The sequence below is a fragment of the Drosophila miranda genome (assembly GCF_003369915.1).
Source record: "Drosophila miranda strain MSH22 chromosome Y unlocalized genomic scaffold, D.miranda_PacBio2.1 Contig_Y2_pilon, whole genome shotgun sequence".
Lineage (NCBI taxonomy): Eukaryota > Metazoa > Arthropoda > Insecta > Diptera > Drosophilidae > Drosophila > Drosophila miranda.
This window is the reverse complement of record NW_022881614.1, coordinates 3,598,072-3,623,329: the sequence shown is the minus strand read 5'-3', so window position 1 is coordinate 3,623,329 and position 25,258 is coordinate 3,598,072. Positions and strand designations below refer to the sequence as shown.

The following is a 25,258-nucleotide window of genomic DNA, read 5'->3' as shown; positions in this document are numbered from 1 at the left end:
TCAAGTACCGCCGTATCTGCAGAATATCATCGCGGACTACCTAAGAGACCGAGTGCTCATATATGAGACGGATAAGGGGACACGTGAGCACCAAATCACTGGAGGAGTTCCCCAAGGATCGGCCCTCGGCCCGCTGCTGTGGAACATCATGTATGATGGAATCCTCAAGATGGATATGCCAATGGGCGCAACGGTGATATGCTTTGCCGACGACATAGCAATAGTCGTAGTGGCAAAACAGAAAGAAGCGGCGGAAGAAATCTGCAACGACGCGGTAGAGAGAGCCAGAACATGGCTATCAGGGAGGGATCTCTCATTAGCCACCCACAAAACGGTGGCGGTGCTCATAAGCAGCAGGAAAGTAGTGGAGACGGCCACGATCCGAGTAGGAGACTGCACTATTAGTTCCAGTCCAAGCCTGAAGTACCTGGGGGTCATGATTGACCACAGACTCAGCTTCAAGCATCACATGGCGTATGCAAGCAGCAAAGCAGAAAAGACGGCAGTGGCCCTATCCCGCATCATGGCCAACACCGGAGGCCCGAAACAGCCAAGGCGAAAGCTACTAGCGAGCGTAGTTGGCTCAACGCTAATGTACGCTGCACCAATATGGGTTGATGCAACGAAGCATAAAACATATGCCCGAGAATGCAACGCAGTCCAGAGGCTGTGTGCCCTGAGGGTGTGTTGCGCATTCAGAACGGTATCCCAAGACGCCGCACTAGTGGTAGCAGGAATGATTCCCATCCATCTGCTGGCAAGAGAAGCCGCAGGAATCAGGGCACAGCGAACCCTGGGGACTACGGACCAGGACACCAGAGGTGCCTTAAGGCAGCGTACAATCCTGCAATGGCAAGATTCGTGGGATAACAGCAGCAAAGGGCGATGGACCCATAGGCTAATCCCAGACCTGAAGAGTTGGCTGAACCGTAGCCATGGACAAGTGGAGTATCACCTGACACAACTGCTGACAGGACACGGTTGCTTTAAAGCCTACCTGCATAGGTTTAAGCACGAGGACGACCCCTTCTGCGTGGTCTGCGCAGGGGTCATCGAAGACGCAGAGCACTGCTTCTTCGAATGTCCAAGATTTCGGCAAGATCGAGAGGATCTAAGCAACAAGCTTGGAAAACCTGGTGACAAACCCGGTGACAAACCTGGCAGAATGCCTGCTGGAGTCGAAAGAAAACTGGGCCGCGATTAGATTCATGGCCGCAGCTATGGCTACCAAACTGCGTCGCGAAGAAAGAGCAGGCAATGCAAGGAGATAAAGGATAAAGGGATTATTAAGAGAGAAAAAAAAAACACACACAGAGCACAAGGTCAAACAAGAGCTGAAAACTTGGTGTTCGGAGCAGAACCCAGCCGATTAGCTGCTTGCCAAATAGCACCTAATTCTTCGGCCCTCAGCCGCTTATTTTGTTTGTTACTTATGTCTATGTCACTCATTTGTTTGTTAAAGCTCTGCGCTTGCTTGCCCTGCTAAACGCTCTCTGCCAGCTCGCTCTTCGCTATCTCCGCTTTGCGTCTGCCTACCGACGTCGGCCGAGCGAATCTGCGCTTAGCGATCGGAGCGGCAATGTAAAGGGCAGGCAAGCCACACTTGCAATTTGGATGTCACGCATTAAAGAACATATCGTAATTTTATTTCTGCTCCGAGTTTTATTTAATTCGAAATAATTAGTCGGCCGATTGGGGATAAAAAACATTATCTCCACATAAAATTTGGTGACCCCGACGTGATCTCTGAGTTGCAGTGTCAATTAATAATCATTCGCGATCGACATTCGTTAGCCCTAGCAAATTTTCGGCGGTTAAGCACAATTCGGTGCTAAAACACACTTACATACACCTACATACACGCATTGCTGGCTATTAATTTCTCTGTCGCGACAATTCGGTCAGTGCAGTGCGGTAGGCAGTGCAGCGAACTCACTAATACACACAAGCGGAGTACAAAGCGGAGTCGGACAGCTCGCACAGCCGCCCAGCTAAAGGCATTAGCTGTAATCCCTTTGCTTTCGGTTCCCACGTTTATACGTATACAGGGTGTCTTTTTCGGTCGTGCTGAGTGACTCTTTTAAAACCTCAACATGGCAGCACCTGAGCCTACCAATGTCGCGAACGCAGCAATGCCGAGTGATGTAGATTTCTACAAGCACAAGGCCGAGTCCATCGCGCGCCAACTAAAGGCCATGGATCGCTTTCTTACCAAGGAAGAGCTTGCCGAGTTAGATGAGGCAGAACTTCAAGCTCGCTTAGAGCAAATCGAGCGAATGAATGCGGATTTCGATGCCGCTCAAACGAGCCTTGAAAGGCTGGATTTCCTGCAGTTAGCCCATGATGCCCGGCTGGACTTTTCGAATGTTTATGTCAAGGTTAGGTCCAGGCTGTCGCGGGAGTTGATGGCTGCTCGCACGGTAAATGTTGCCAATTCAACGGCTCGGCATACTCTCGAGGGGAATTCGTCGTTGTTCGCCTATAATAGTATAGGCCGTTCTCGAATGCCCGAGTTGCAGCTTCCGCGATTCAGTGGGAGCTACATGGATTGGCCAGAATTCCACGCGATGTTTTCGACAATGGTGCACAAAGACCATCGTATACCAATCATCGAAAAATTCCAATATCTTCGTGGATGTCTAGATGGTGCTGCGCTGGATACGATTCGTTCCTTGGAACTTTATGAGGAGGATCTACGAAGAGGCGTTGAATTTACTAATGTTGCGATTCGATAATAAACTGTTACATTTTCAGGCACACGTCAAGGCTATTTTCGGGCTGCAAGGGGTGGAGAAGGGCTCGGCTATCGGCTTGCGCGCGCTCAGCGATAAAATCAATTCGCACTTGCGTGCACTTCAGACCTTGGCGACCCCGCAGGAGATTTCCGATGGGTTGCTGATCTTCATCATAGGCACGAAATTGGACCACAAGACCAAGGAGAAATGGGAAGAGAACTTGCCGACGTCAGGATTGCCTCGGTGGTCACGCATGGCCTCATTCTTGGAAGCAAGATGTCGGATGCTGGAAAATTTGGGATCGGCTATGGTAACAATTCCTAGCCAGCAGGTGGGAGAAAGTAAACCTAGCACCCTAATCACCTCCATTAACGATCATAATAGCTCAACATGCAAGTATTGCAAATCCTCCGATCACTACATATCCCGATGCCAGGCATTTATAGATCTCCCTGTTTTTTCTCGATACAAGGAGGTGAAGAAGCGCCATTTATGTCTAAACTGCCTCAACAAAGGCCATTCATTGCAACGCTGCAAGTCAGGGGCATGTAGAAATTGCCAAGCCAAGCATCACACACTGCATCACGCACGTGCAGTGCATCCTATGGCGCAATGACCCGAAGGAGGAGATTCAGGTGTTCAAGTTGGAGACTGTTACTTACGGAACCAAACCTGCCGCTTTCTTAGCAATTCGTGCTATGCATCAATTGGCAAATGATGAAGAGTTGCGTTTTCCGCTTGGCGCTGATGTTGTTCGAAGAGATTTCTATGTCGATGATCTCATATCTGGAGGGGACAGCATTGATTCTGTCATCAAGATTCGTCAGCAGGTAAAGGAGTTACTTTCGAAAGGATGTTTTCCCATACGTAAATGGTGTTCCAATGAACCCGCTGCTTTGGAAGGCGTATCGGAGGCGGATCGCGAAAAGTTCCTTACCTTTCATGACGGGACTGAAGTAACCAAGGCGCTTGGTCTAGTTTGGGATCCCACCACGGACAATCTTCTGTTTAGCTTCGCTCACGTCGGAACCGCTGCAGGCCCAATATCGAAGCGTTCGGTCCTGTCTACACTAGCTAGGTTCTACGATCCTCTAGGGCTCATCTCTCCCATCATCACAAAAGCTAAAATATTTATGCAGTCGCTATGGAACGAAAGCCTAAAATTGAATTGGGACGAAAGCCTGCCCCAGGATCTACATACGACTTGGATTGAGCTGCCTTCGCAGTTGTCGATGGTTAAAAACTTTAAGTTCCCCCGTTACGTGCTTCGGCAGCAAGCCAGATTAGAAATGCACGCGTTTTGTGATGCGAGCCAAGCAGCATATGGCGCCTGTGTATACATGCGTTCGGAAGCACTTGGCATTGTGCAAAGTCATCTCTTATGCTCTAAATCCAGAGTCGCGCCCTTGAAAAGTATGACTATCCCCAAGCTTGAGCTGTCCGCTGCCCTCGTATTAGCCGAACTAGTGTCCACCATAGTTAAGTGATTATCAGCTCCATGCCAAATACATTGCTGGTCGGATTCGTCCATAGCCCTTGCCTGGATTCGAGAATCACCATTGAATTTTAATATATTTGTTTTTAATCGAGTTCAGCGGATCCAGGAGCTCACCGCTGGAATGACTTGGCATCACGTGCCCACAAAGTTGAATCCTGCCGACATCATATCACGTGGAGCCACGCCCGCTGAACTAATGGATAGCAGCCTTTGGATCTCTGGACCACCATTCTTGAGTCTTGAGAGCTCAGAGTGGCCTGCAGGCTTGCAATTGCCGACCGATGTACCAGAACGTCGTCATGCAGCATTGGTTGTTTCAAACGAAAGGGATGTATCGTACGATTGCAAATTTCAAAACTCATTCGGATCCATGCAGCGCGTCTTTGCTTACATATATCGATTCTACATTCTCAAGGACAAAGGCATAGCGCGGTCGAAGGGTCAACTTACCGTAATCGACATCAAAAATGGTACGCATTTGCTCATAAGGGCAATACAGCAGCAACAATTTTCGGAAGAGATAAGGGCCCTCGCCAGCAAACAGGCCCTACCCACAAAAAGCACGATGGCCTCACTGAATCCATTTCTGGATAGCTTTGGATTGCTGCGTGTTGGAGGCCGCCTCCAAAATGCCTAATTGGACTACGACGCGAAGCACCCGATCCTGCTTCCTAAGGGACATCCTGTCACTGTCTCTATTATTATCTTCTTTCACGAAAGGTTTCTCCACGCAGGAGCTCAAGGATTGCTCGGACTGCTTCGGCAAAAATTCTGGCCTGTTGGTGGACGCAAATATGTTGCGGGAATTATTCGCAAATGTGTTAGATGCTTTCGTTTGAAGCCAGTGCTGAGGGAACATATCATGGGAAACTTGCCTGCGGATCGCGTAAGGACTAATCCAGCATTCCACACAACGGGCGTTGATTTTTGCGGACCCTTTTATCACAAGTCGGAAGTCAAAAGCAGGCCTCCTATCAAATGTTACATCGCTGTCTTCGTATGCTTTAGCACCAAAGCAACTCATTTGGAAGTCGTTCGGGATCTATCTACAGAATCCTTTCTGGCAGCATTAAGGCGTTTTATAAGTCTACGTCCCAAACCTCGAATCATCTGGTCAGACAACGCTACAAATTTTGTAGGAGCAAAAAATGAGCTTTTGGAGCTTCGGCAAATGTTCCTCAGCGATCCTCATACGTCGGCTGTGTCACATCTCTGCGTTTCTAGTGGAATCGACTGGAAATTCATCCCCCCTCGCTCACCTTATTTTGGGGGTTTGTGGGAGGCGGCTGTTAAAGCAGCTAAATATCATTTTCATCGCATCGTCGGGACCTACATTTTTACTCTTGATGAAATTCAGACCTTGGCATGTGAAATCTCTGCTTTGTTAAATTCCCGTCCGCTTTATGCAATTACAGAAAGTCCCGATGATCTAGATGTGCTCACGCCAAACCACTTTCTCAATGGAGCCCCGAAAGCTGCATTCGCCGAGCCAGATGTGGCGCATCTCCGGGTTAACCTACTTAGTCGATGGCAGCGGCTGTGTCAAATGAAGCAGGCGTTTTGGAGAAAATGGAGCACGGCGTATCTTTCGATTCTTCAGGAGCGGAGCAAGTGTTGGTCATCGTCTCCAAACATCAAGCTAGAAGCGCTCGTCATGATCAAGGAGGAAACGCTGCCACCATTAAGGTGGCCGCTTGACCGCATTGAGAGCGTCATCCCAGGAAAAGATGGAACCATCAGAGTAGCCGTCATCCGCACTCAAAAAGGCCTTTTCAAGAGGGCCGTTGGAAAAATAGCGGTTCTGCCCCTTCAGGATGGATCTGTTGAAAGCCTTTGCCTTCCAACGGGGGGTGAATGTTCGGAGCAGAACCCAGCCGATTAGCTGCTTGCCAAATAGCACCTAATTCTTGGCCCTCAGCCGCTTATTTTGTTTGTTACTTATGTCTATGTCACTCATTTGTTTGTTAAAGCTCTGCGCTTGCTTGCCCTGCTAAACGCTCTCTGCCAGCTCTTCGCTATCTCCGCTTTGCGTCTGCCTACCGACGTCGGCCGAGCGAAGCTGCGCTTAGCGATCGGAGCGGCAATGTAAAGGGCAGGCAAGCCACACTTGCAATTTGGATGTCACGCATTAAAGAACATATCGTAATTTTATTTCTGCGCCGAGTTTTATTTAATTCGAAATAATTAGTCGGCCGATTGGGGATAAAAAACATTATCTCCACACTTGGCTTTCATTGAAAATTTGCTTTTCGTTTTTATATCCGATACTCAAAATGAGTATTGGGGTATATTAGATTTGTGGTAAAAGTGGATGTGTGTAACGTCCAGAAGGAATCGTTTCCGACCCCATAAAGTATATATATTCTTGATCAGCATCAATAGCCGAGTCGATTGAGCCATGTCCGTCTGTCCGTCTGTCCGTCTAACCGTCCGTCCGTCTGTCCGTCCCCTTCAGCGCCTAGTGCTCAAAGACTATAAGAGCTAGAGCAACGATGTTTTGTATCCAGACTTCTGTGATATGTCACTGCTACAAAAATATTTCAAAACTTCGCCCCGCCCACTTCCGCCCCCACAAAGGACGAAAATCTGTGGCATCCACATTTTTAAAGATACGATAAAACCAAAAACGCAGAATCGTAGAAGATGACTATATGTTTTAGAATGTAAGATCTCAACCAGATCGTATAATTATTATAGCCAGAATCAAGAAAACAATTTCATTCTTTCTCGCTCTGTCTCTCTCTAACACACATGTTTCATGGTCGGTTTTGCCAATTGCAAAATCTGAGTTCAAGGATCTCAGAACCTATAAGAGCCAGAGCAACCAAATTTGGTATCCACACTCCTGTGATATCGGACCTTGACCGTTTCGTGTCCAAATTTCGCCACACCCCATCCGCCCCCGCAAAGGACGAAAATCTGGGGCATCCACAAATCTCAGAGACTATTAAGGCTAGAGTAACCAAATTTGGTATCCGCACTTCTGTTAGATCTCACTATAAAACGTATATCTCAGAATTTCGCCCCACCCCCTTTCGCCCCCACAAAGAACGAAAATCTGTTGCATCCACAATATTGCACATTCGAGAAAACTAAAAACGCAGAATCATAGATAACGACCATATCTATCAGATTGCTTAATCTGGACCAGATCAGATAATATGTATAGCCAAAAGGAACAAATCAATTTGCACTGGCTACGCAGCGCCCGACGTCACGCTCAGACTGATTTTCTGTCTCTCTCGCACGCACTCTTTGTCGTGTCGTTTAATATTAGCAGTGTCTGCCGGAGGAGAGCCATACTGACTTAGTATCGGGTATAACTGTAGAGTTGCGATGTCCGCAGCAACTCACAACGTTCCCCCTCGTTTTTCGTTGTTTTGTGTGTTTTATTTGAGGAGCAGCAGCAGGAGCTGGAGCTGGGAAACGGGGCAGCAATGAAAGTTAAACAATGTTGGCGGGCACTGTTATCCGTTTCCGCAATAATTTCTTGGATCTGCCGCCTCTGCAGTGGGCAGGGCGGGAGTGGGGGACCGCGAGCGTTTTGTGTCCTTGACACCATTTCCCCAGCATCCATCGAAAGCGGAAAACTTTTGATTTTGCCACAAGATAATTTGCTAGCCCAGGCACAGCCGACAGTCGAGTAATGGGCTCCAAGACAGCGCCATGGCTGGGGCTGTGGCAGCGGCAGGTATGCCTAGGGGCCACTTAAAGCCATGCAAACTGACGGCGGGGAAAGAGCACGCACCCATCCCAATAAGGAAATCAAAACGACAAAGCGCCGCAAAAGGCAAGAGAAAATTGAACATCCTGCAGCAGGATGCGACGAGCGGGGCAGGGCGTCCAGCCAAGATGTACACCATAATTATGGGCGACCGAGATAAGGAGATGCCACTCCACTCCACTCCTCTCCACGTTGCACAGGAGGACAATTGATGCCAAGGACTACGCCCAATGACTGTGGATGTGGGTGGGGCTTTTCCCCTTTCCGGCTCTGGTTCCTGGTCAGCCTGCATGGTGGACGCCCCTTTGGGTGCTCCACTTTGTGCAATGAGAAATTTCCGCTTGTTTCGTTTGCTCTTGCTTGAGGGATGACATTTTTGCAAATTGCCATCATAATAATAATAAAATTCGTGTAAATTTGTTAGCAAATTCAAAAAGGAAATGGTGTCAACGGCCCCTTCCATTTCCATTTCCACTCCCATTCCATCAGTGTCCCAGTTCTCAGATGGATGGCAAATGGTAGACGGCATGGGATTATTAAGTTAATAGCTTTTCTCGTTTCAGTTTAATGTTGGTGAAATTGAAAACATAAACTACATGGATTCCAGGGACTGGACAGAGATTGAGCTGGAAATCCGAGCAGGCCCAATGGGAGGGGCAGGCCGGAGAAGGCCGAAATGAAATATTTTTTGTTAATTAAAAAGCAAAAACATCCGGATATGGTCAAAAGAGTAATTAAGTGTGAATAATGTAAATGAATACTAAGCTCAAAAGAAAACTCCATCATTCTGTTAGCATTTACATTCGGAGCTCTCTGATGGAATCCTTAAAATAGTTTGTCGCAGTCAAAGTTAGTCAAAGTGGCTTTGGCAGGAGCCTGACATCCTCGCTGGGAAATCAATTCACACTTTTTCCACAACTTTGAGTCTGCAAATTAAATTCGGAATTAAACCTGCCCCGTAGACATATATCTCAATGCTCAAAGAAGCTCTCAGGACATGAATAAAACTTTAAATTGACTTGCCTGCTATTCAGAGACTCGTGCACACACTGCCACACCTGCCACACCGGCTGTGCCGCAGCCGCTGCCACTGCCACTGCCATTCACACATACACATTTATGGCTGCACCTTGCTCCAGTAAGCCGCACATTTCTAGGACAGAAGCAGAACAGAACGAGCGCACAATGTGAGATCTGTTTTATGGTAACCTCAAGTGGCTTATTTTAACGGCCCGAAGAAAAGTTGCCACAAGGCCACACGGTGGGATGCATGTGACTGTCTGTACCTGTACCTATGAGTCGGAGTGGGAGTGAAGGCGACACGGTAAAGAACTTGTAAAAGCCCAAGGATTGGAACGCCGAAGAGTTACAACGGGGATGGATGTCATTACATGTCCTCGCCTGGCCCTGTGCACCGGCTTAAACTGTCCAGGTAACTTGTTTAATTTCAATTTTATGCGGTCACCAATCGATGAGGTCCGGTCCCAACTCTGTCAAAAGTTTCAGTCAACTTCATTAGGCCAAATCTGACGGCCAACAGAATGGCGTCCCTCCACGGTCAGCCACTTGTGGAATTCCTGACATTCATCATGATGACCATGATGATGGTGTGTCCCTGGACTCTGAAATTAAATGAAGCAGAAACTTGGCAAAAGTTATTTAGCCAGTGAGACCGTTTACGATAGGCTCTGCTGCCTTTTTCTTGGTATCCATGGGATGTGCAGCGGAAAATGATACTCGACCAGGCGCTCTGCTCCGGCTACCCAGTCGACTACTTCGCACTTCTCTTTCCAAAGACATCACCTGACTGACTGACTTATGCGCCTCTTTTCCGGCTGATTGTGGAGGTCGAAAAGTTTGCCTTCACGGCTCGAAAGTTGCTGCAGAGTATACTGCCAAGGGTGAAATAACTTTGACACAAAACTTGGCAAAACCAAAACCTTTCAAGAGTCCACATCTCTAACAAATACTAATCAAGACTTGAGCAGGAGCGGCAGTGGGAGCTGGCGGATAAAAGGATCTGCATAAACTTTTAAAATAGCTCGCAAAGAGTGCGACAAAAGCCCCTGAAGAACCCCACTTGTTGGCCGATAATTGTCTGCGTTGCATCTGAGAATCTTAACTTCTAAGATATCATCCTGGTGAGGCACGGACAATACGAAAAGGCGCCGACCAGCCCCGACCATCTCACCGACCTGGGGCGCGAGCAGGCGAAGTGGACGGGGAAGCGTCTGCGGGAGTTCAACATCACCTGGGACCAGGTGGTGGTCTCCACCATGACGCGGGCCCAGCAGACATCGGCGATCATACTGAAGGAGCTCGACGTAGATCCCTGCAAGGTAGTCACTAGCGACGAGCTGCGCGAGGGAGCGCCGTATTTCGCAGACCCCCAACGAAGAGGAGCCCGCGGAAGCAGGAGGCTGTTCGCCGGGATGGACCACGCATTGAGGCTGCCTTCAAGCACTACTTCTACCGTGCCCCGCCCGGCCAGGAGCGTGACACGTACCTCCTGATCATTTGCCATGCCAACGTCATCCGGTATGTGATCCTGCGTGCCCTTCAGTTGCCGCCTCAGGCCTGGACTCGGCTGAGTCTCAACCACGGCTCTATCACCTGGCTGACTGTGCGGCCATCGGGCTACGTATCGCTCCGCTGCATGGGCGACTCGGGCTTCATGCCCGTCAAGGAGACCAGCACTTCCAATCTCGGGTCGGTTAAATCGTGTCCGTGTGGATAAGTTCCATTTTCGAAAACATCACATCATTTGCATCCAGACAACATACTGGTTTCACCCAATACAGGCTCTCACTGGCCAGAAACGTGACTCTCCGGCACATTTTGCCCAAACCGGATGGGCTGCAGCTGCGGCTGCCAGCCCGCCAGCAAGCTGGAAAACCACTTTAACTTTGGCCAAAATCACTTTACACACTGTCGTTGGCATCTGGCATGCAGGCAACATGCAACATACAGTGGCCACGGCGGTCATGGACCGTTTCATCATGTCCCCTACCCGTTGCCACATTTTCGCTACTCTTTCGGGTTTTGTCTCTGCTTATTAGTGCGGCTTTAATTTCGGTTATTGTTCCTGTCCCATGTTGTTCGGTTTTCCGGTTTATGGTTTCGGATACTGGCTTTGGCTGTGCCTCTGCTGGGGCTGCTGCTGCGGCTGCGGCTGGGGCTGCTTATGGTGTTTCATTAAATTTGAATCCTCTGCAATTTGAATATAATTTGAGTGGGCTGCTGCTCCTCCACCACTGCCACACACACCTAGTGCCAGCCGCTAGAAATCATCCCTCTCTTGCCATTCCGGAGGCCCTTGACTGATTCTGATTTATCAGTTTTCGAGTCAGAAGAGTTCACTTTGAGGTGAAATTTTAAATAGGACATATGAATCAATGTATTGTTTTTTTTTCTTCGAGATATGCTATTTGTAGCTTTCATTTTGCGAGTCTCCTTGTGGAGCTCCGTGGCTGAGGCTAGACGCGGGGTAGTGGCCGATCTGCATGACAGGTCCTTTGAGATGCTAATCGCCGGCGGCCATCTACCGGACACTTCGTATCTGGTGAGGCACATCGTCTCCATACGAACCCTCAACTACATCGAGTTCAGGGGCGACAACCACTTCTGCAGCGGCATCCTGCTCAGCAGTCGGGCAGTGTTGACAGCCGCCCACTGCGTCACTGAGTAAGTGAATGTTTAAGTCCCCACGGAGAATCCCAGGTAACTGCTGCTCCTGCTCCTGTCACACACAGCTGGTTCAAGGCCCCCATGAACCCGAGGGCCCTGCTGATTGTGTTCGGAAGTAGACTGCGCCTGGCCTTCTACGACGCCGCCGAGTGCCGACGCGTGGACCGTCTGGTGTTGCATTCCGAGTATAAGCGCTACAAGGAGAACGATCTGGCCGTGCTGCAGCTCAGTCAACGCATCCCCAGCAACATGCGCCACGTGCGGCCACTGGTGACTCGTCACCGCTCCGGCTTCGCCACCGCGGGCAAGCGCTGCATCACCATGGGCTGGGGCCAGGTGTATCCGGTACGTACGCAGCCATAGCCTCAGCCACAGCCACAGCTCTAGTTCTGGAACCAATTTTTTTTCCAGCACGGCCCCTACTCGAATCAAATTCTCGCGCTGGATGTCCTGATTCGCAACCACAGTTTCTGCGAGGGAAAGATCCCGTCGTACAACAGAGCCGGGCATCTGTGCGCTGAACCCGATGCCGACGGCGAGTTCTGTCCTGGCGACATGGGCGGACCCCTGATATGCGAGGACTGGCTGGCTGGAATCATTGGCGGCTCCAACCTCTGCGAGGGCGGCAAAGCCATGAAGTTCACAAATTATATGCACCACGAAAAGTGGATCCAAAAGACGGTTCTCGCTCTGACTGCGCAGGCAGCCGATCCCTTCTCTCCAACTAACACGCTTTTCCTGTTGCTACTCTCCCAATTGTTCAGCTTCATAATTCAATTAAATAGAATCTAAATCTTGATCTGCACGGAAGGTACGTTGTCATAAGTATAAGTTATTCGGGAGCATTAATCTCTCCATCTCTCTCTCGGAGTTTCCTTCTTTCCCCCCTTTCTTTTACCATGAAAACGCTTCGAAGCGGGCGCCAAATGAGCACAAAGAACTTGGCCAGAAGGGAATTCTGTCCAGTTCAGCCACAATCCCAGGTGCTGGAGTTAAAGGAGCCCCTATACCGAGTCAGTGCAGTTGCAGTGGCCAGCAGCACTGGGGATGTCATCATTTACATTTGATAAAATTCCAGAGCTAAAGTCTAAAAGCGTCTTCGGGCTGCCGAGCAATTCGGTTCAGGAAAAATGCATAAATCAAAAGCAAATTGAATTTCAGCCAGAACAGGCTGCCGGGCTGCCACAGAGGCATTGCATCCACTGCGGCGCGTCTCTGTTGACGTTGTCGTTGCAGACCCCATTCCCCATTCCCATTCCTACCCCGCTGTCAGCTCTGACAATATGTTGAGGAGGATGCCTTGGAGGCAGCAACGTGAGGGCACAGTTCAGATCTGCTTTGCTCCACGTTGCTTCGACCCTGGCGAAAAGTTGCCTGGCTTCTGCTTGGGCTTGGGTTTGGGCTGGGAGTTCCTCATTCAACTTTAAAACAAAGTCTACTTAATGCAAAGCTCAAGGCGCCTGCCGCCAACATAAAAAAATCCTGCGAAATTGGTCGCTAGTACTTATGCGCCGCTATATTGGGCAGTGCCGAGGAGACCCGCCCAACTATTAATGCCATTTCAGAAACGTTCGCTCCTCAAAAAAGCGATGGAAGAATGGTAGACTTAAGAATGGGGAGAATCTTTAATTGCCTGTAAAAATACTTGCGTTAATCGTGGAATAAAAGGTATACTGGGCATTATGGGCAATCCAGAGTAGGCTAAGAACATCTGTCTACTCGATTAAATTACTCACATTTAGGGAACTCACTAAAGATCCATACAGACATATATGATATATCGAGCATAGGTTAAGCTCTCTTTGGATTGAGAAATTCACCACACATGGCCGGCTGCTCGGTTGCTCGGTCGCCGCAAAAAGTAAAACAGAGAAATATTTTTAAGTTTTCTTTTGCCGATTATTGGGGCATAACACCTTTCACCGTTCAGTCGTCCGGCGGCGCTTGTAACGCTTTGTGGTCAATTGGTTACATCCGTCAAGAGGAGAATCGTTGGGTCAGGACCCTCACCTCCGCATCGGCACGGCGCATAACATATTTTGCCAAAATAAACAAATAATCGAGTGCCAATTGTCGCATTGGTTGTGTTTTTGAATGAAAACTAAACAGAAAAGTTAATGCATTTCACGCATGAAATTAATTGCATACAAGACGAGTGTTTGTTCAGTAACTAATCGATTTCCACATCATTTAGGGTTTCCGTGACGGAATGTACAAATAAACAACCCGCTGAGCCACATATCAAATTAATTGCATATCAAATCGAATTCAAACTTACTTTAAATTAAAACATGACTTCGTAATGCCGCCACGTAGCTGGTAGAGCCGCAGAAAGAGTGCGACACAGTGTCTGTGTGAGTGAGTGTGAGTTCAAGTGTAACAGAGATAGCAAGAGGGACGACACTTCGATTCGAAATCCATCAATTAGGACGAGCCCAACGAGGTGCGTAAGTTTATTTACCGTGCAATTTGTTAATTAATCGAATTTGAAGCACTAGCTAAAACTGGAGCACTAGGTCTGAGTGAAAGGCGATGCAAATTGCTAACTTCATTATGTCCTCCTACTATGTGGTTGGGATAGTACAGGGAACGCTGTCTCACTTTTCGTTGCTTCAGCTCCATCGAATCCATTAGTCGACTTTGCACAGTTCCTTAACCATTCCAGAGAGCTATGAAAACCACTGTACTTCTATCGCTTTGCACCAAAGTGCAGAAGAGGAACTCTTTTCCACCGGCTCTCTGTTGCTGCCACAACAAAGCCACTCCAATAACTCCACTCGGAGCCGCAGGGTGCACGTGTACGTGGCGTGTATGTGACCCAATGCATTGAACTCTGCCACCTCGCATTATAATACTTAGAGTGTTATCATAAAACGGTTTTAACTAATCTTTCTAACAAGCCAGCCATGGCAGAACATGCCACAATAACAATGGCCAGATAATGGGCGATAACAAGTCCACGCATTGCCTTTCATCACATTGCGTATCGAGTTGCCTTCAAAAGAGCTTGGCCAGCAAATTCGAGCGCCTTGACTTGTGTCCATTGACCAACATAATTGCACATGGGGGAGACTGGGGTAGAGGCAGTGGCAGAGACACAGCCTGATCCCCGCCCACACACAAACCATGCGGGGTATCGAGTTTTAATGACCCACTTTCGGGCTCAAGACTGTTGAACTTTTGCTGGGCAGCGCCATTGGTTTGTTCTAATTCCGGCGGACAGTGTAAATCCCAGGGCAGAGCAATTAGCGGCAGTGGCCAGTTGCCAATGGCCAGCATGAATGGCCGATAAAGGCGGCAAACGGTACGCTGTACGCTGTATTGTCAAGGAAAACAAATGAGTTGAGTTCTCCAGCAGAACTTGCGTGGCTTCTTGGGTAGCTGCACTTCTTCTACGGCCCCCAGGAGAGATGTCTGCCTGCAGACAGAGAAACAGAGAAACAGGAAAACAGAGAGACAGAGAAAGAGACGCAACAAAGAAAGAGAAAGAGAGAGAGAGAGAGAGTGAGCGTCTCTGAAAGTCATTACCACTTGATAGTATGTTTTCTATCGAAACTTTTCTAGTTTCATTTTGGGTTTTTATTTTATTTGATTTTATTTTGTTTTTGCCGCAGCATGTTGACAGCATGGGAAAGGGCAAAGACAGCAAAATAAACATTAAATTAATAGAATTAACAAGTGAAAAATTTAATTCAAGGCGGCATTCAGGGGCAAGCAAGTCCAAAGACAAAAATTAAATGGAACGCAGCCTAAGCCCACGCTTCGTATACGCAATTTACTACAACCTTAAAGTATCCTCTCTCTTTGGACCAGACAATTTATAGTCCCAACTAAATTCGTTTGGGGGAAAAACAATGGGGAAAATTCCACAGGCTGCTGCAATACTCATTAATTTGGTATATGTCACATATTCTTTGTAAGTTGCTGCCTGCCACATAACACCAGTACCACACAGACATACATACAGTACAATATGAATGCATAATTGGAACATAAAATTCCAAAAATATTTTACAACATCCTCTGCTGTTCCTGCTCTGTGCTCTGCTCTCCCCCTCACATCCCATGCGAGTACGTGTGTGAGTGATATTCATGGTCAGATGCCTGGTTCCCCCATTTATTCATTCACAGCACAGCGCCTGGAGGAGTCTCGTGCCTTGGCCTGTCCCTGTGCCTGTGCCACAAAAGGGCGGCGACTTTCGGCCAGCCGAAGATGGACCTGCGTAATCTAACACTGTCACCGCCAGCCGCAACAACAATTATGTCCTCGTCATCATCAGCAGCAGCAGGAGCAGCAGTGGGGGCTCTTGTGGGAGCAGCATCAGCAGCAGGAGGACCTACCACAGCGGCGCTGGCGAGCATCGCAGCGCAAACCGGAACAACCATAGCATTAGCAACAGCCTCGACGCCGACAACAACGCTAGCCACATTTTTTACATACAGCATACCGGGCATGGACATAACGCCAGGACCATTTATATTCACCTACGTTAGTGAATTTTTATTGCTTATCACGCCCGAGGAAACCGCCCGGGGATTGCGTATCCCAACTTCTCTCAAGTTTCCCAATTTAACAGATATACAAATATCTTTCTCTGAGTGCATTTGTGTGTGCGTGGTTTAAGACGGCGTAAGAGTGCCGTTGGGGGACATCCTTCACCTCAGTTTCGAAATTTTAAGGATGCTAAGGATGGTGCATGAGTTGGCCTTTTTCAGAGGCATTCGATTAAATTATAGTATACTCGTATCATATGCGTATTCATGACCAGGCGGCTTTCAGCAAAGATCCGAGTAAGGTTTAACAACTAAAAATGTGTCGGAACATAGGCGGCCTGGATTCAGCGATCATTCCCACAGAACAATATGTTATTTGGGATGTCTGTCAAAATTGCCAAATGTCCGATGAGCAGAAGCTGCAAAGTCTTATGAGAAAGCATGACGTGCAGGAGGATGTGGCCCGTCGCTATCTAGTCGCCAACGACTGGGCGTTGGATCAAGCCAGCGGTGCCTACGAGTCGGACACGGCTGCTGTCAGCAGCAGTCCCACTGACTCGTCCAGCAACGAGCCCTTTAGGCGTCTTGGTCATTTTCTGGGTCCAGGACGAACTCTGGGCGATCCATTGACTCGCTTGGCGAACTCCTCGCCATCAGAGTCCTTGGCTCGCCAGGAGCAGCATGCCGAGGGCAAACTGAGCCTCAACGAGAAGTCGGCCATGACGACGGTCCAGCTGCGTCTCTCCGATGGCAGCCGCATCTCAGCCCGCTTCAATCGCACCCACAACGTGGGCGACCTCTACCGCTATGTACGCCTGGCACGGCCCCAGTACTCCAGCCGGAGATTCGTACTGATGACGAGCTCTCCTCGAGTGCAGCTGGATGAGACGGATGCCCGCAGCCTGGCCGAGGCCAATCTCTGCAATGTTGTCGTCATCCAGCACTTGGAAGAGGAGCAGCCCGAGCAGTCCTCCTCCGAATTTCTGATGTAAACTTGGACTGAAAATCAATAAAACCACTTAATATAAGACTTTTTTTGAAGCATTTGAGTAAAGATATCTTTGAATCGATTTCCAGATTCCATACGCGATGTCCTACACAAAAATGTCAGCCTGCTCGATTTTGCCTCTAATGTAAGTCTGTGGATGTATCTGTGTCTGTCATTGGCCTGATGAGCATCTTTGCTATCCTGGCCCTGGTCCCGCTGATTGCCACCTGTGCCTGGTGCTGCGGCCGCCGCTCCACGCAGGAAGAGGTGGACCACATACGTAGAGCCCCCGTCCACATACGCGACGAGGCTCTGGAGGAGAATCTGCGGTGCCGCAAAAGCGCCGGCCTGGTCACACTCTGGATCGTCTATGTGCTGCTCACGTAAGTTCCGGGTGAAAGGTTTTCGCACGAGCCGGACGGCAGGGGACGAATGATTTCATGGCTGTTTGCAGGCTGAGCGACCTTAGCATATTTTATGCCAACAGCCGCCTCTCGGCTGGCATCGAGATGACGCCTGAGATGGTGAAGTCAGCCGTGCACGATGTGGAGGTCTTCCTAAAGGACACGCATCTGCAGATCAATTACAAACTGGATAATGGCTTTCATGTTTCCGTCGAGAGAGTCGTCAAAGACTTGGAAGGTCAGTGCTGGATGCTGGGTGCTGGGTGCTGAATGGTGGATGTGGTGGTGGTTGGTGGCGTTGGCCCTGGAGAATGGCGCGTCACAAAAGTTTCCGCTAGTTTCGGTTTGCCAACTTTGTGTCGCCTCACCCCGAGTACATTTCTAGCTTTCGATTCATGCATTATGCTAAAACTTTTCCCGCACTGCATTCTGAGTTATTGCAGTGATTGTACGAGTACTCGTACCAGCTCCTTGGCCTCCTCCGCCTTTCTTACGCAAGTCCCCAATATACTATACCATACACTGATATATACTGTATACCGTGTGCACTCTTCCACAGACGTGGATGTTCTCCTCGGTGAGCCAATTCAAGCGGAAATATATGCACACACTGGCCTTGAGCTGGCATATGATTCATTGACGACACTTAGCTTGGGTAAGTATTCTGGTTAAGTGCTACCCCGCTTCCCCGCTTCCCCGTTACCCCATTACCCCACTTTCCCACTACCCTACTCCACCCAAAGCCCGGATTGCAATGCGATTGTCCGACTGTAGACTTGACCCAAATTCCATTGTTCATTGTGGCATGACAATGCATGGTCATCGTAGGCCTAGCTGCGGTCGTGTTGCACCAACATGACAATAAACCAGGCTCGATAAATTACAGTACTCGCACGCAGAGGGCGTAGAAATGGTGACCTTTCATTTGTCGTTTCGGGTCAAACCGTTTAAGCTTTGGACATTCTCTGATTTATATTTCATTCAACCTCCAAAACCGTTCAAATACCCAGCCAAGAGATAAATGTGTATTCATATACTCTTAAACTGTACAAGCAAAGCAATTGGTTGGATTGGGTTGGATTGGGAGCCATTTCCGGCCACCCCCTGAGCCTCCAGCGACAACCCACGAATGCGGCAAGAAGCTTTGCTGCCGGGTGACAGGACAAATGGCTCAGATGTCAGTCTCCTTTGATCCCTGCTACCTGCTCCCTGCTCCCGACACCCGACTCTCGACTCCCTTGCCCATGGCCGAATATATATCCTATAATAATAGTCGAAATAATAATATTTTCGTGCATTTGTCGTTGTCAGCGAACGCTGAGCTCATCTATCGCGTCCTCATGCTGCAGGAGACTGTCGGCCGAGCCCTGAAGCTCTCCCAGGAGGCTGCCGCACGCATGGAGGAGCTGCAGATACAACTGTCCGTGCTGCAGCGCCAGTGCACGTACCGGGACCGGCCGCTCTGCGACACATTGCGTATACGCAGCTTCGAGGAGAACGGCGTCGTCGATGCTCTGAAAACTGTAAGTTCTCTGACTTGCGCTCTTTCTATTTCTTAGGGGTTTAAATAATTTTTCCTTATATTTTTACTCTGTTTCTCTCTGTTCTGTTTTTTCTCTTCTAATTTCGCCACGCCATTTCTCATTTCCTGGACACAACGTAAAACGCTGACAATTTGTCAGCTGCAAGAGGACCAGAGCATCTTCCGTATGAGCTACTTGGGCGAAATTGAATTTGGTGCCACTGTCAAAAACCTGACATCGGAAGTTGGCGTGTTACGTTCCATTTTTAGCAATTTCCCGCAACAAGTTAAACATGACACGTCATATGAGACTAACTGTGAGTAAAGCAATCACAATAAAGTAAAGTTTCGATAAAAAATAAGTCATAATAAATACTTGATTTACTTGACTGTACCTGGCTAGCCGTAAATCCCCATGAAACCCTTACACAAGTCCACATTGGACAATGTCCCTAACTCTATTATGGCATCAATTTAAATGTACAACTCAATCAATGGGACCTACATCCATACCACATCCCACATCCCACAAAACAGTACGAGAGTCGTCTTGCGTCTACTGTAGTAGTCGAGTCGTCTGTATCTACTCGTACATCCAATAAAAGCCCTTGAATGTGATTCTGACAGTGAAATTTCCGTGACAAAGCGGATAGGAGAGAGGGTGTGGCGGGGGCACACAATATTAATTAGTGTCACCTGGTTCTGGTCTGTGGATGCTAATTGAATCGGCACAAACTTTCCCCCAGATACGCTGGAGCAATTGTCGAGCATTCGTCACAGGACAACGGCCAACGCCCAGCAGCTGACGTCGGCCATCAATGTGGTGCTGAAGCGCCTGGAGGGCACCTGGCCCTCGATGCAGCCGGCCTACAATGAGCTTAAGGAGTGGGCGGACATGTACTGGAGCATGGGCTGGATAGCCGCCATGGTGATCGTCTGGGTGGTGGTCTTCATGCTGATGTCCTACTGCTGCTTCCTTTGTGAATCGAACACAAAATCAGGCGTGGTCTTCTTCGTGGCCGTGATGATCATCTGCCTCGCCAGCATCGCCCTCACCTTCTACGGTGTCTTCTCGCTGGCGGTCGGTGGCAACGCGGAGGTCTTCCTCTGCCGCTCGCTCTACGACAAGGACTACGATATGATGGGTAAGCTATTCGACAAGCCCGGCTATGTTTATGCCCGCGAGCCCCAAACGGGTATCATTGGGGAGCTGCTGCGACCGGCCGGCGTCAATCGGTCCGTGGTGAATGTCAGCCTCGGCACGGCTCTCAGGTGAGTCCGTGATCTGATCTTCACGAGCCCACTAATCCGTATGTGTACTTAGAGTTCCCATTCCCAGGTAGAGCTGCCCAATAACCAAGAACCAATCACCAATCACCAAACCAGTGTTGAAGTAACGAATTTTGTTATCCAATTACTTTGATACTGTACGTGTCTGTAATTTTGATTGCCCGCCCGCCAAAAGTTCCCTGACAACGAGTCCTGGTCCCGTGCCCTGTAAGAAACAACAAAAATGTGCAAAAGTTTTCACAGACGGAATCGATTAAAAGTTCGATGAGGAATTGAACTGAGTGTGTACCCATGAGTGGGTGTACCTATGAGTGGGTACCCACTGCTCGATCAATGAACATTCAGGCAACACTTGCAAACTCCTTAAGTGCTAATCAAATGATAGCCAAAGCTCCTAAATGATCCCACTGTGATTAACCCTTTCGGTTTCCTGTTCTCTGTGTGTTTATTGCAAGCCTCTCCCCAGCCACTTATAACTTTCGTTGCCCCTTACCACGCAAACCAAAACTTGTCACTGACCAGAAACCACAACGCACCACTCTCAGTAGAATACAGACTACAGAAGTTATTCGGCTTCAAATCCCATCCATCCCAGAGCACAGCAGAGCAGAGCAGAGCAGAGCAGCCAGATCCCAGGCCTGTCAGGCAGCAAGCAGCAGTTGGAGACCCTCTAAGCCACAAAGTTTTGAAAGCCCAATGAAATTTGCTAGCCACATGGCACTCAATTTTACAGAGAACATACCAATGCCAATCCAGACACCCACACACGCACCACCCATCCACACACCCACGCACAGGCACACACATATAGAACTTGTAACCGCAAATTTTAAGCACGATTCCAATTATCTGAACAGATACAAAATGCGCATGCAGGCCGGGTGGAGTGGAGCTCTCCCACTCCCCCAGTGGGCATAAATTCCTGGACACCCCCCCATTACCACTCTGCCACCTCCCCAATGTGTGCATGTAAGCTAAGAGATAGAGCGCTGCGGTTCCTGGACCGGTCCCACAAATCCCATGCTTGATACGGGTGCATACTATTATGCGCAATCCCTTTGGCGTTTCATTGAGAATTCGACTCCAAACATCGCTCTCGACCATCAAAACAGGGGCTGCGAACAAAATCAAGCGTCGTACAATGTCTTTCAATTGGATGCGTTCGTGAATACCACCAAAATAGCTGATTTGAAACAGTTCCCAAAAGTGTCGACGGCCATCGATTCAATTTCCGTGTCGGGGCGCACGCTGCTCTCGCTGACCCAATCCGTCCAGAGTATATTGGAGAATATGCTGCAGACGTCCTCATTCAATTTGACCACGTACCGCAGCAGTGTGGGGGCGCCCACGCCAGAAAAGGATTTGGCAACATTCATTGATCAAATGCAGAGGGTAGCCCTACAGGTATGGACCATAGTCCTATCCGCATAACCAGCGCGATTGCAGCGTCTTATTAGTTTCCATTCCACGAGGGGGCGGCCTGGGAGGGCCGAGACTCAGCAACGCGCTGAATACAGACCATTCCGCATCTGATTTGCCTTCCAGATTCAGGACGTTACCACATCATCACGCATGAAAACCCTGGGCAGTCGGTCGAAGCGCCTACAGGCCTCGATCCTGCAACCACCACTGGAGAACCTGCAGAACGAGATACTGTACCATCTGACGGCACTTGAACTGCAGCGGGATCCCTGGGCCAAGCAGGTTAATCAGACGCTCAACCATCTGAAGAGCATCCAGGGCTACCTGGAGAACAAGGCTGGCGAGATTTGCCACAACATGACGCGCCGCTACACAGACCGGTAAGTCAACCCAAACTAAACGATAAATTATATATTATACACAGCAAACAGTACGAGCAGTACCTGCATCGTTGGTCACAGAGTTAATTGCGCCCAAATTCACAGAGATTCTCCTGCCGAAATTTACGGTCTCCGCATCACTATCACCATCCCCATCCCCCCTGTGGCAATCCAAACTGTGGCATTCCACCTGGGTCGGGGATGTTGCCGTGCTGCTCTTTTCGATTCCGACAGAGAAACAAAGAACTCAAACAACTGCAAAATAAACTCAGATAAAGAAGGGAGGGGAAGGGTAAATGACTACACATAGTTTTCCTTTTTATCAGATAATTGAAAGTCGTAATCGTTTGATTAAGTTTGCCAAGTGTCATGATTGCATTTTGGATGTGTGTGTGTGTGCAACACCATCAGAGTAACACACATGTGGCATGCTCTGAGGCTCCAGAGGAGTGAACGTATGCCATGTGGATATTGTATGCTTCATTCTTTGCTTTCTTTTCCTCTACAGCCTGAAAGCGTACTTGACCAGCAGTAAAGCCACAATGGAATCGCAGCTGGGCGACACCACCACCAAGTGCCGGCCCTTCTACGACACCTTCGACGCCAGCCGCACCTTCCTCTGCCGCAACATGGTGGACTTCGTCAACGGCCTCACCTTCTTCATCCTTCTGACGCTGCTCCTGTGGGCCATTGGCACTCCAGTGGGTCTCAACTTGATCACCATCCAGACCCGCCTGAATGTGATGCAAGCGGCGCAGGCCCGCAGCCCGTGACCAGCGCAGCGACAGTCGGAGCCGGAAGAAGCAGCGGACGAGCAGTGCGTCGGGAACTGGCCGGAGTGTCCGTCGAGAGCAGAGCCGGGAGCGCAGCACGAGCAGCACGGCCCGGCCCAGACCACCGCTGTAAGTAGATGGCCACTCAGAATGAGATCAATCTGAAGATTTGCTGCTCCACAGACGTCGAACCGCCACCGAGGAAACACTGGACTTGGACGAGGACTCGAGCCCATCTAGGCAACCCCATCAGCAGCAACCACCGCAACGGCGCCAGGAGACGGAGCGGGAGCGGGTACTGGATCGCGATCAGCGCAGTCGGGAGCGGGAGCTGAGCCGCGGGCGGGACGTCTCGGCCGTCAACACGCCCGTGCGCAGTCGCAGTCGCCAACAGCTGTGAGTATAGATCTTTCTTGCCGATCCATCGATTGTGCGCCATCTCTCAGACTCATTCCATCATTGCATCGACTGCTGCAGGAGGCACGACCCCGAGGACGACAACTGGGGCTCATCCAGTGGTCCCAGTCGAGCCACCTCCAATGAGCGCGAGACCAGTCAGACTAAAATGATTCTCAATATTTGGCAGTCGAGAAATAAGATCAAGCCACCTTCGCTGTAAGTTAGTAGGCCCCCGCCACTGTCCCCCGTTCGCCTTCTGACAGCTGATCTCTTTCCCCCCTCCCGAAACAGTCAGAGGCAGGGCACCGAGGAGTACGACTTTGATGTGTCACCAGACGACATTGGATGGCGTTCCCATGTCCAGTCCAGTGCCAGTCCCGACCATCGGGCCGACCAACGCAGCCGACAGCCGACAGACACTCGCTCCAATCTCCGTACTAAGCAGAAGTTGTAAGTGTCCGTCCCCCGCGTGTCCTTAGCCCGCCCATGGCTCACTCTCTGGGCCCCACTGTTCTTCCTGCCAGACGTAGTACCAACGCGGATAGAGCTAGCAGCGAAATGGTTCGTCGACCCGTAACGCCCGTATTGAGTGTCAATCCAGATGTTCCGGCCGCCGTTCCCATGCCCCGCACGCCGATGCGTTTGAAGAGAAAGGTTTCGCTGACTGCCCGAGCAGTGCAGGATATTGTCAACAAGCGGAGTCATCGTCTGTGAGTGTCCCATTTCTCGAGTCCAACGCTCCATTCCAACTCTCACCCAGCCATAAGCAAAGTCATTGAATCCAAACTTAAGGAACGGAACCCTCATATATCAACCTATACCAACCTTTTCCACAGCCAACGCACTGGTACCGATGACTTTGACTTTGATGAAAGCGATGCCTATGGTACTGGAGCACATCTAGAGGCGGACGTAGCGGCGTAAGAAGACCCTTGAATCCTATGATTCCATAAATACTTTTCTTCAATGGCCAATGATTTTACAATTTTTCAGTGCCCGACGCACGCCTACGCGCGGCGGCCCGCCGCCCCCGCCACCGCCAGCGGCCGGCATGAACAGGTTCTACCAACGTTATTAATCATATTCTGATATTCTGTTACCGATGTTTGTTTTTTGTGGTCTTGAGTTTGATTAGTTTGAGTTTTTTTTTGGATTGGCTTTTTTCTTTTTGGTGTTTTTTGATTTGATCGAATCTTGATGTTGTGCGAATGCCAGTGACAAAAGTACCAACCGAAACACACACAAATTCTTATTGTGTTCACAGCGACAAAGTCTTTATGTTCTGAAATTACTTTCTCTCCCCGTATCGCCAACGCCAACCCCCGATATCCGACTGGTAGAGGCTTAAGCGAGCGCACTGTGCGCTGGAACGAAGAAGAGGAGGAGGTGGTCGTCGAGGATGTCGACGCGCCGAACAGTCCCGTTTACTTGAGACAAAATCTCTGAGTCCTCTGAGTCCCCACGACACACAATTTCGAATTCGAATGCTAATCCTAAGTCTCGTACACACTCGAATATTGCAATTTGTTTTCTATTTCGCGCTTCTACCACTCGATAGTTCTTACAAAAAACGGATAGCTGTAGAGTCACCTACTGACAGTCCAGTCCCATATGTTTGTATTAAGCATTTAAAAAGGTGTAACAACCATTAATTAATAAAGTACTCGATCTTGAGGCCTCCGAAATTAAAAGATCGTGCATCGAAGATCGTTTATAAACGAGTACCTCTGGTACTGGGTTAGGTCCTCTTATGCTGTGGCGTGTAGCGTTAGTTCAAAATAAATAAATGTGTAGGGTGGTCTCTAACAATACTGGCGGTACTTTGGGAAAGTGATATAAATCTTTAGCTCTGAGATCTTAGGTTAACGGTCTTGTAATCCAGAGACCACAAAGCTATTCTTTAACATTGAAATACAAATAGCTATGAAGTTATTTTGAAAGT

At 49.2% G+C, this 25,258-nt stretch overlaps 1 protein-coding gene and 2 pseudogenes across 1 annotated transcript; all 3 read left to right on the top strand.

The window, feature by feature from the left end:
- The first annotated feature begins 9,334 nt into the window (after positions 1 to 9,334).
- LOC117192904 lies at positions 9,335 to 10,719 on the top strand (annotated as a pseudogene).
- Positions 10,720 to 11,343: 624 nt separating this feature from the next.
- On the top strand, positions 11,344 to 12,445 carry LOC108158076 (granzyme C). The gene is made up of 3 exons (XM_017290225.2): positions 11,344 to 11,641; positions 11,710 to 11,989; positions 12,056 to 12,445. Exons 1-3 carry the CDS (start codon positions 11,379 to 11,381, stop codon positions 12,434 to 12,436), a joined length of 924 nt encoding a protein of 307 aa, XP_017145714.2. The 5' UTR covers positions 11,344 to 11,378; the 3' UTR covers positions 12,437 to 12,445.
- A 3,352-nt stretch (positions 12,446 to 15,797) lies between these two features.
- Positions 15,798 to 24,996, top strand: LOC117193759 (annotated as a pseudogene).
- The last annotated feature ends 262 nt before the right edge of the window (positions 24,997 to 25,258 follow it).

Bases quoted from the DNA above. Each gene is read 5' to 3' on its own strand.
- LOC108158076 (XM_017290225.2), top strand. From the start codon at position 11,379: ATGCTATTTGTAGCTTTCATTTTGCGAGTCTCCTTGTGGAGCTCCGTG. The intron at 11,642-11,709 runs GTAAGTGAATGT...TGTCACACACAG, and splicing joins GCCGCCCACTGCGTCACTGA to CTGGTTCAAGGCCCCCATGA. The intron at 11,990-12,055 runs GTACGTACGCAG...TTTTTTTTCCAG, and splicing joins GCTGGGGCCAGGTGTATCCG to CACGGCCCCTACTCGAATCA.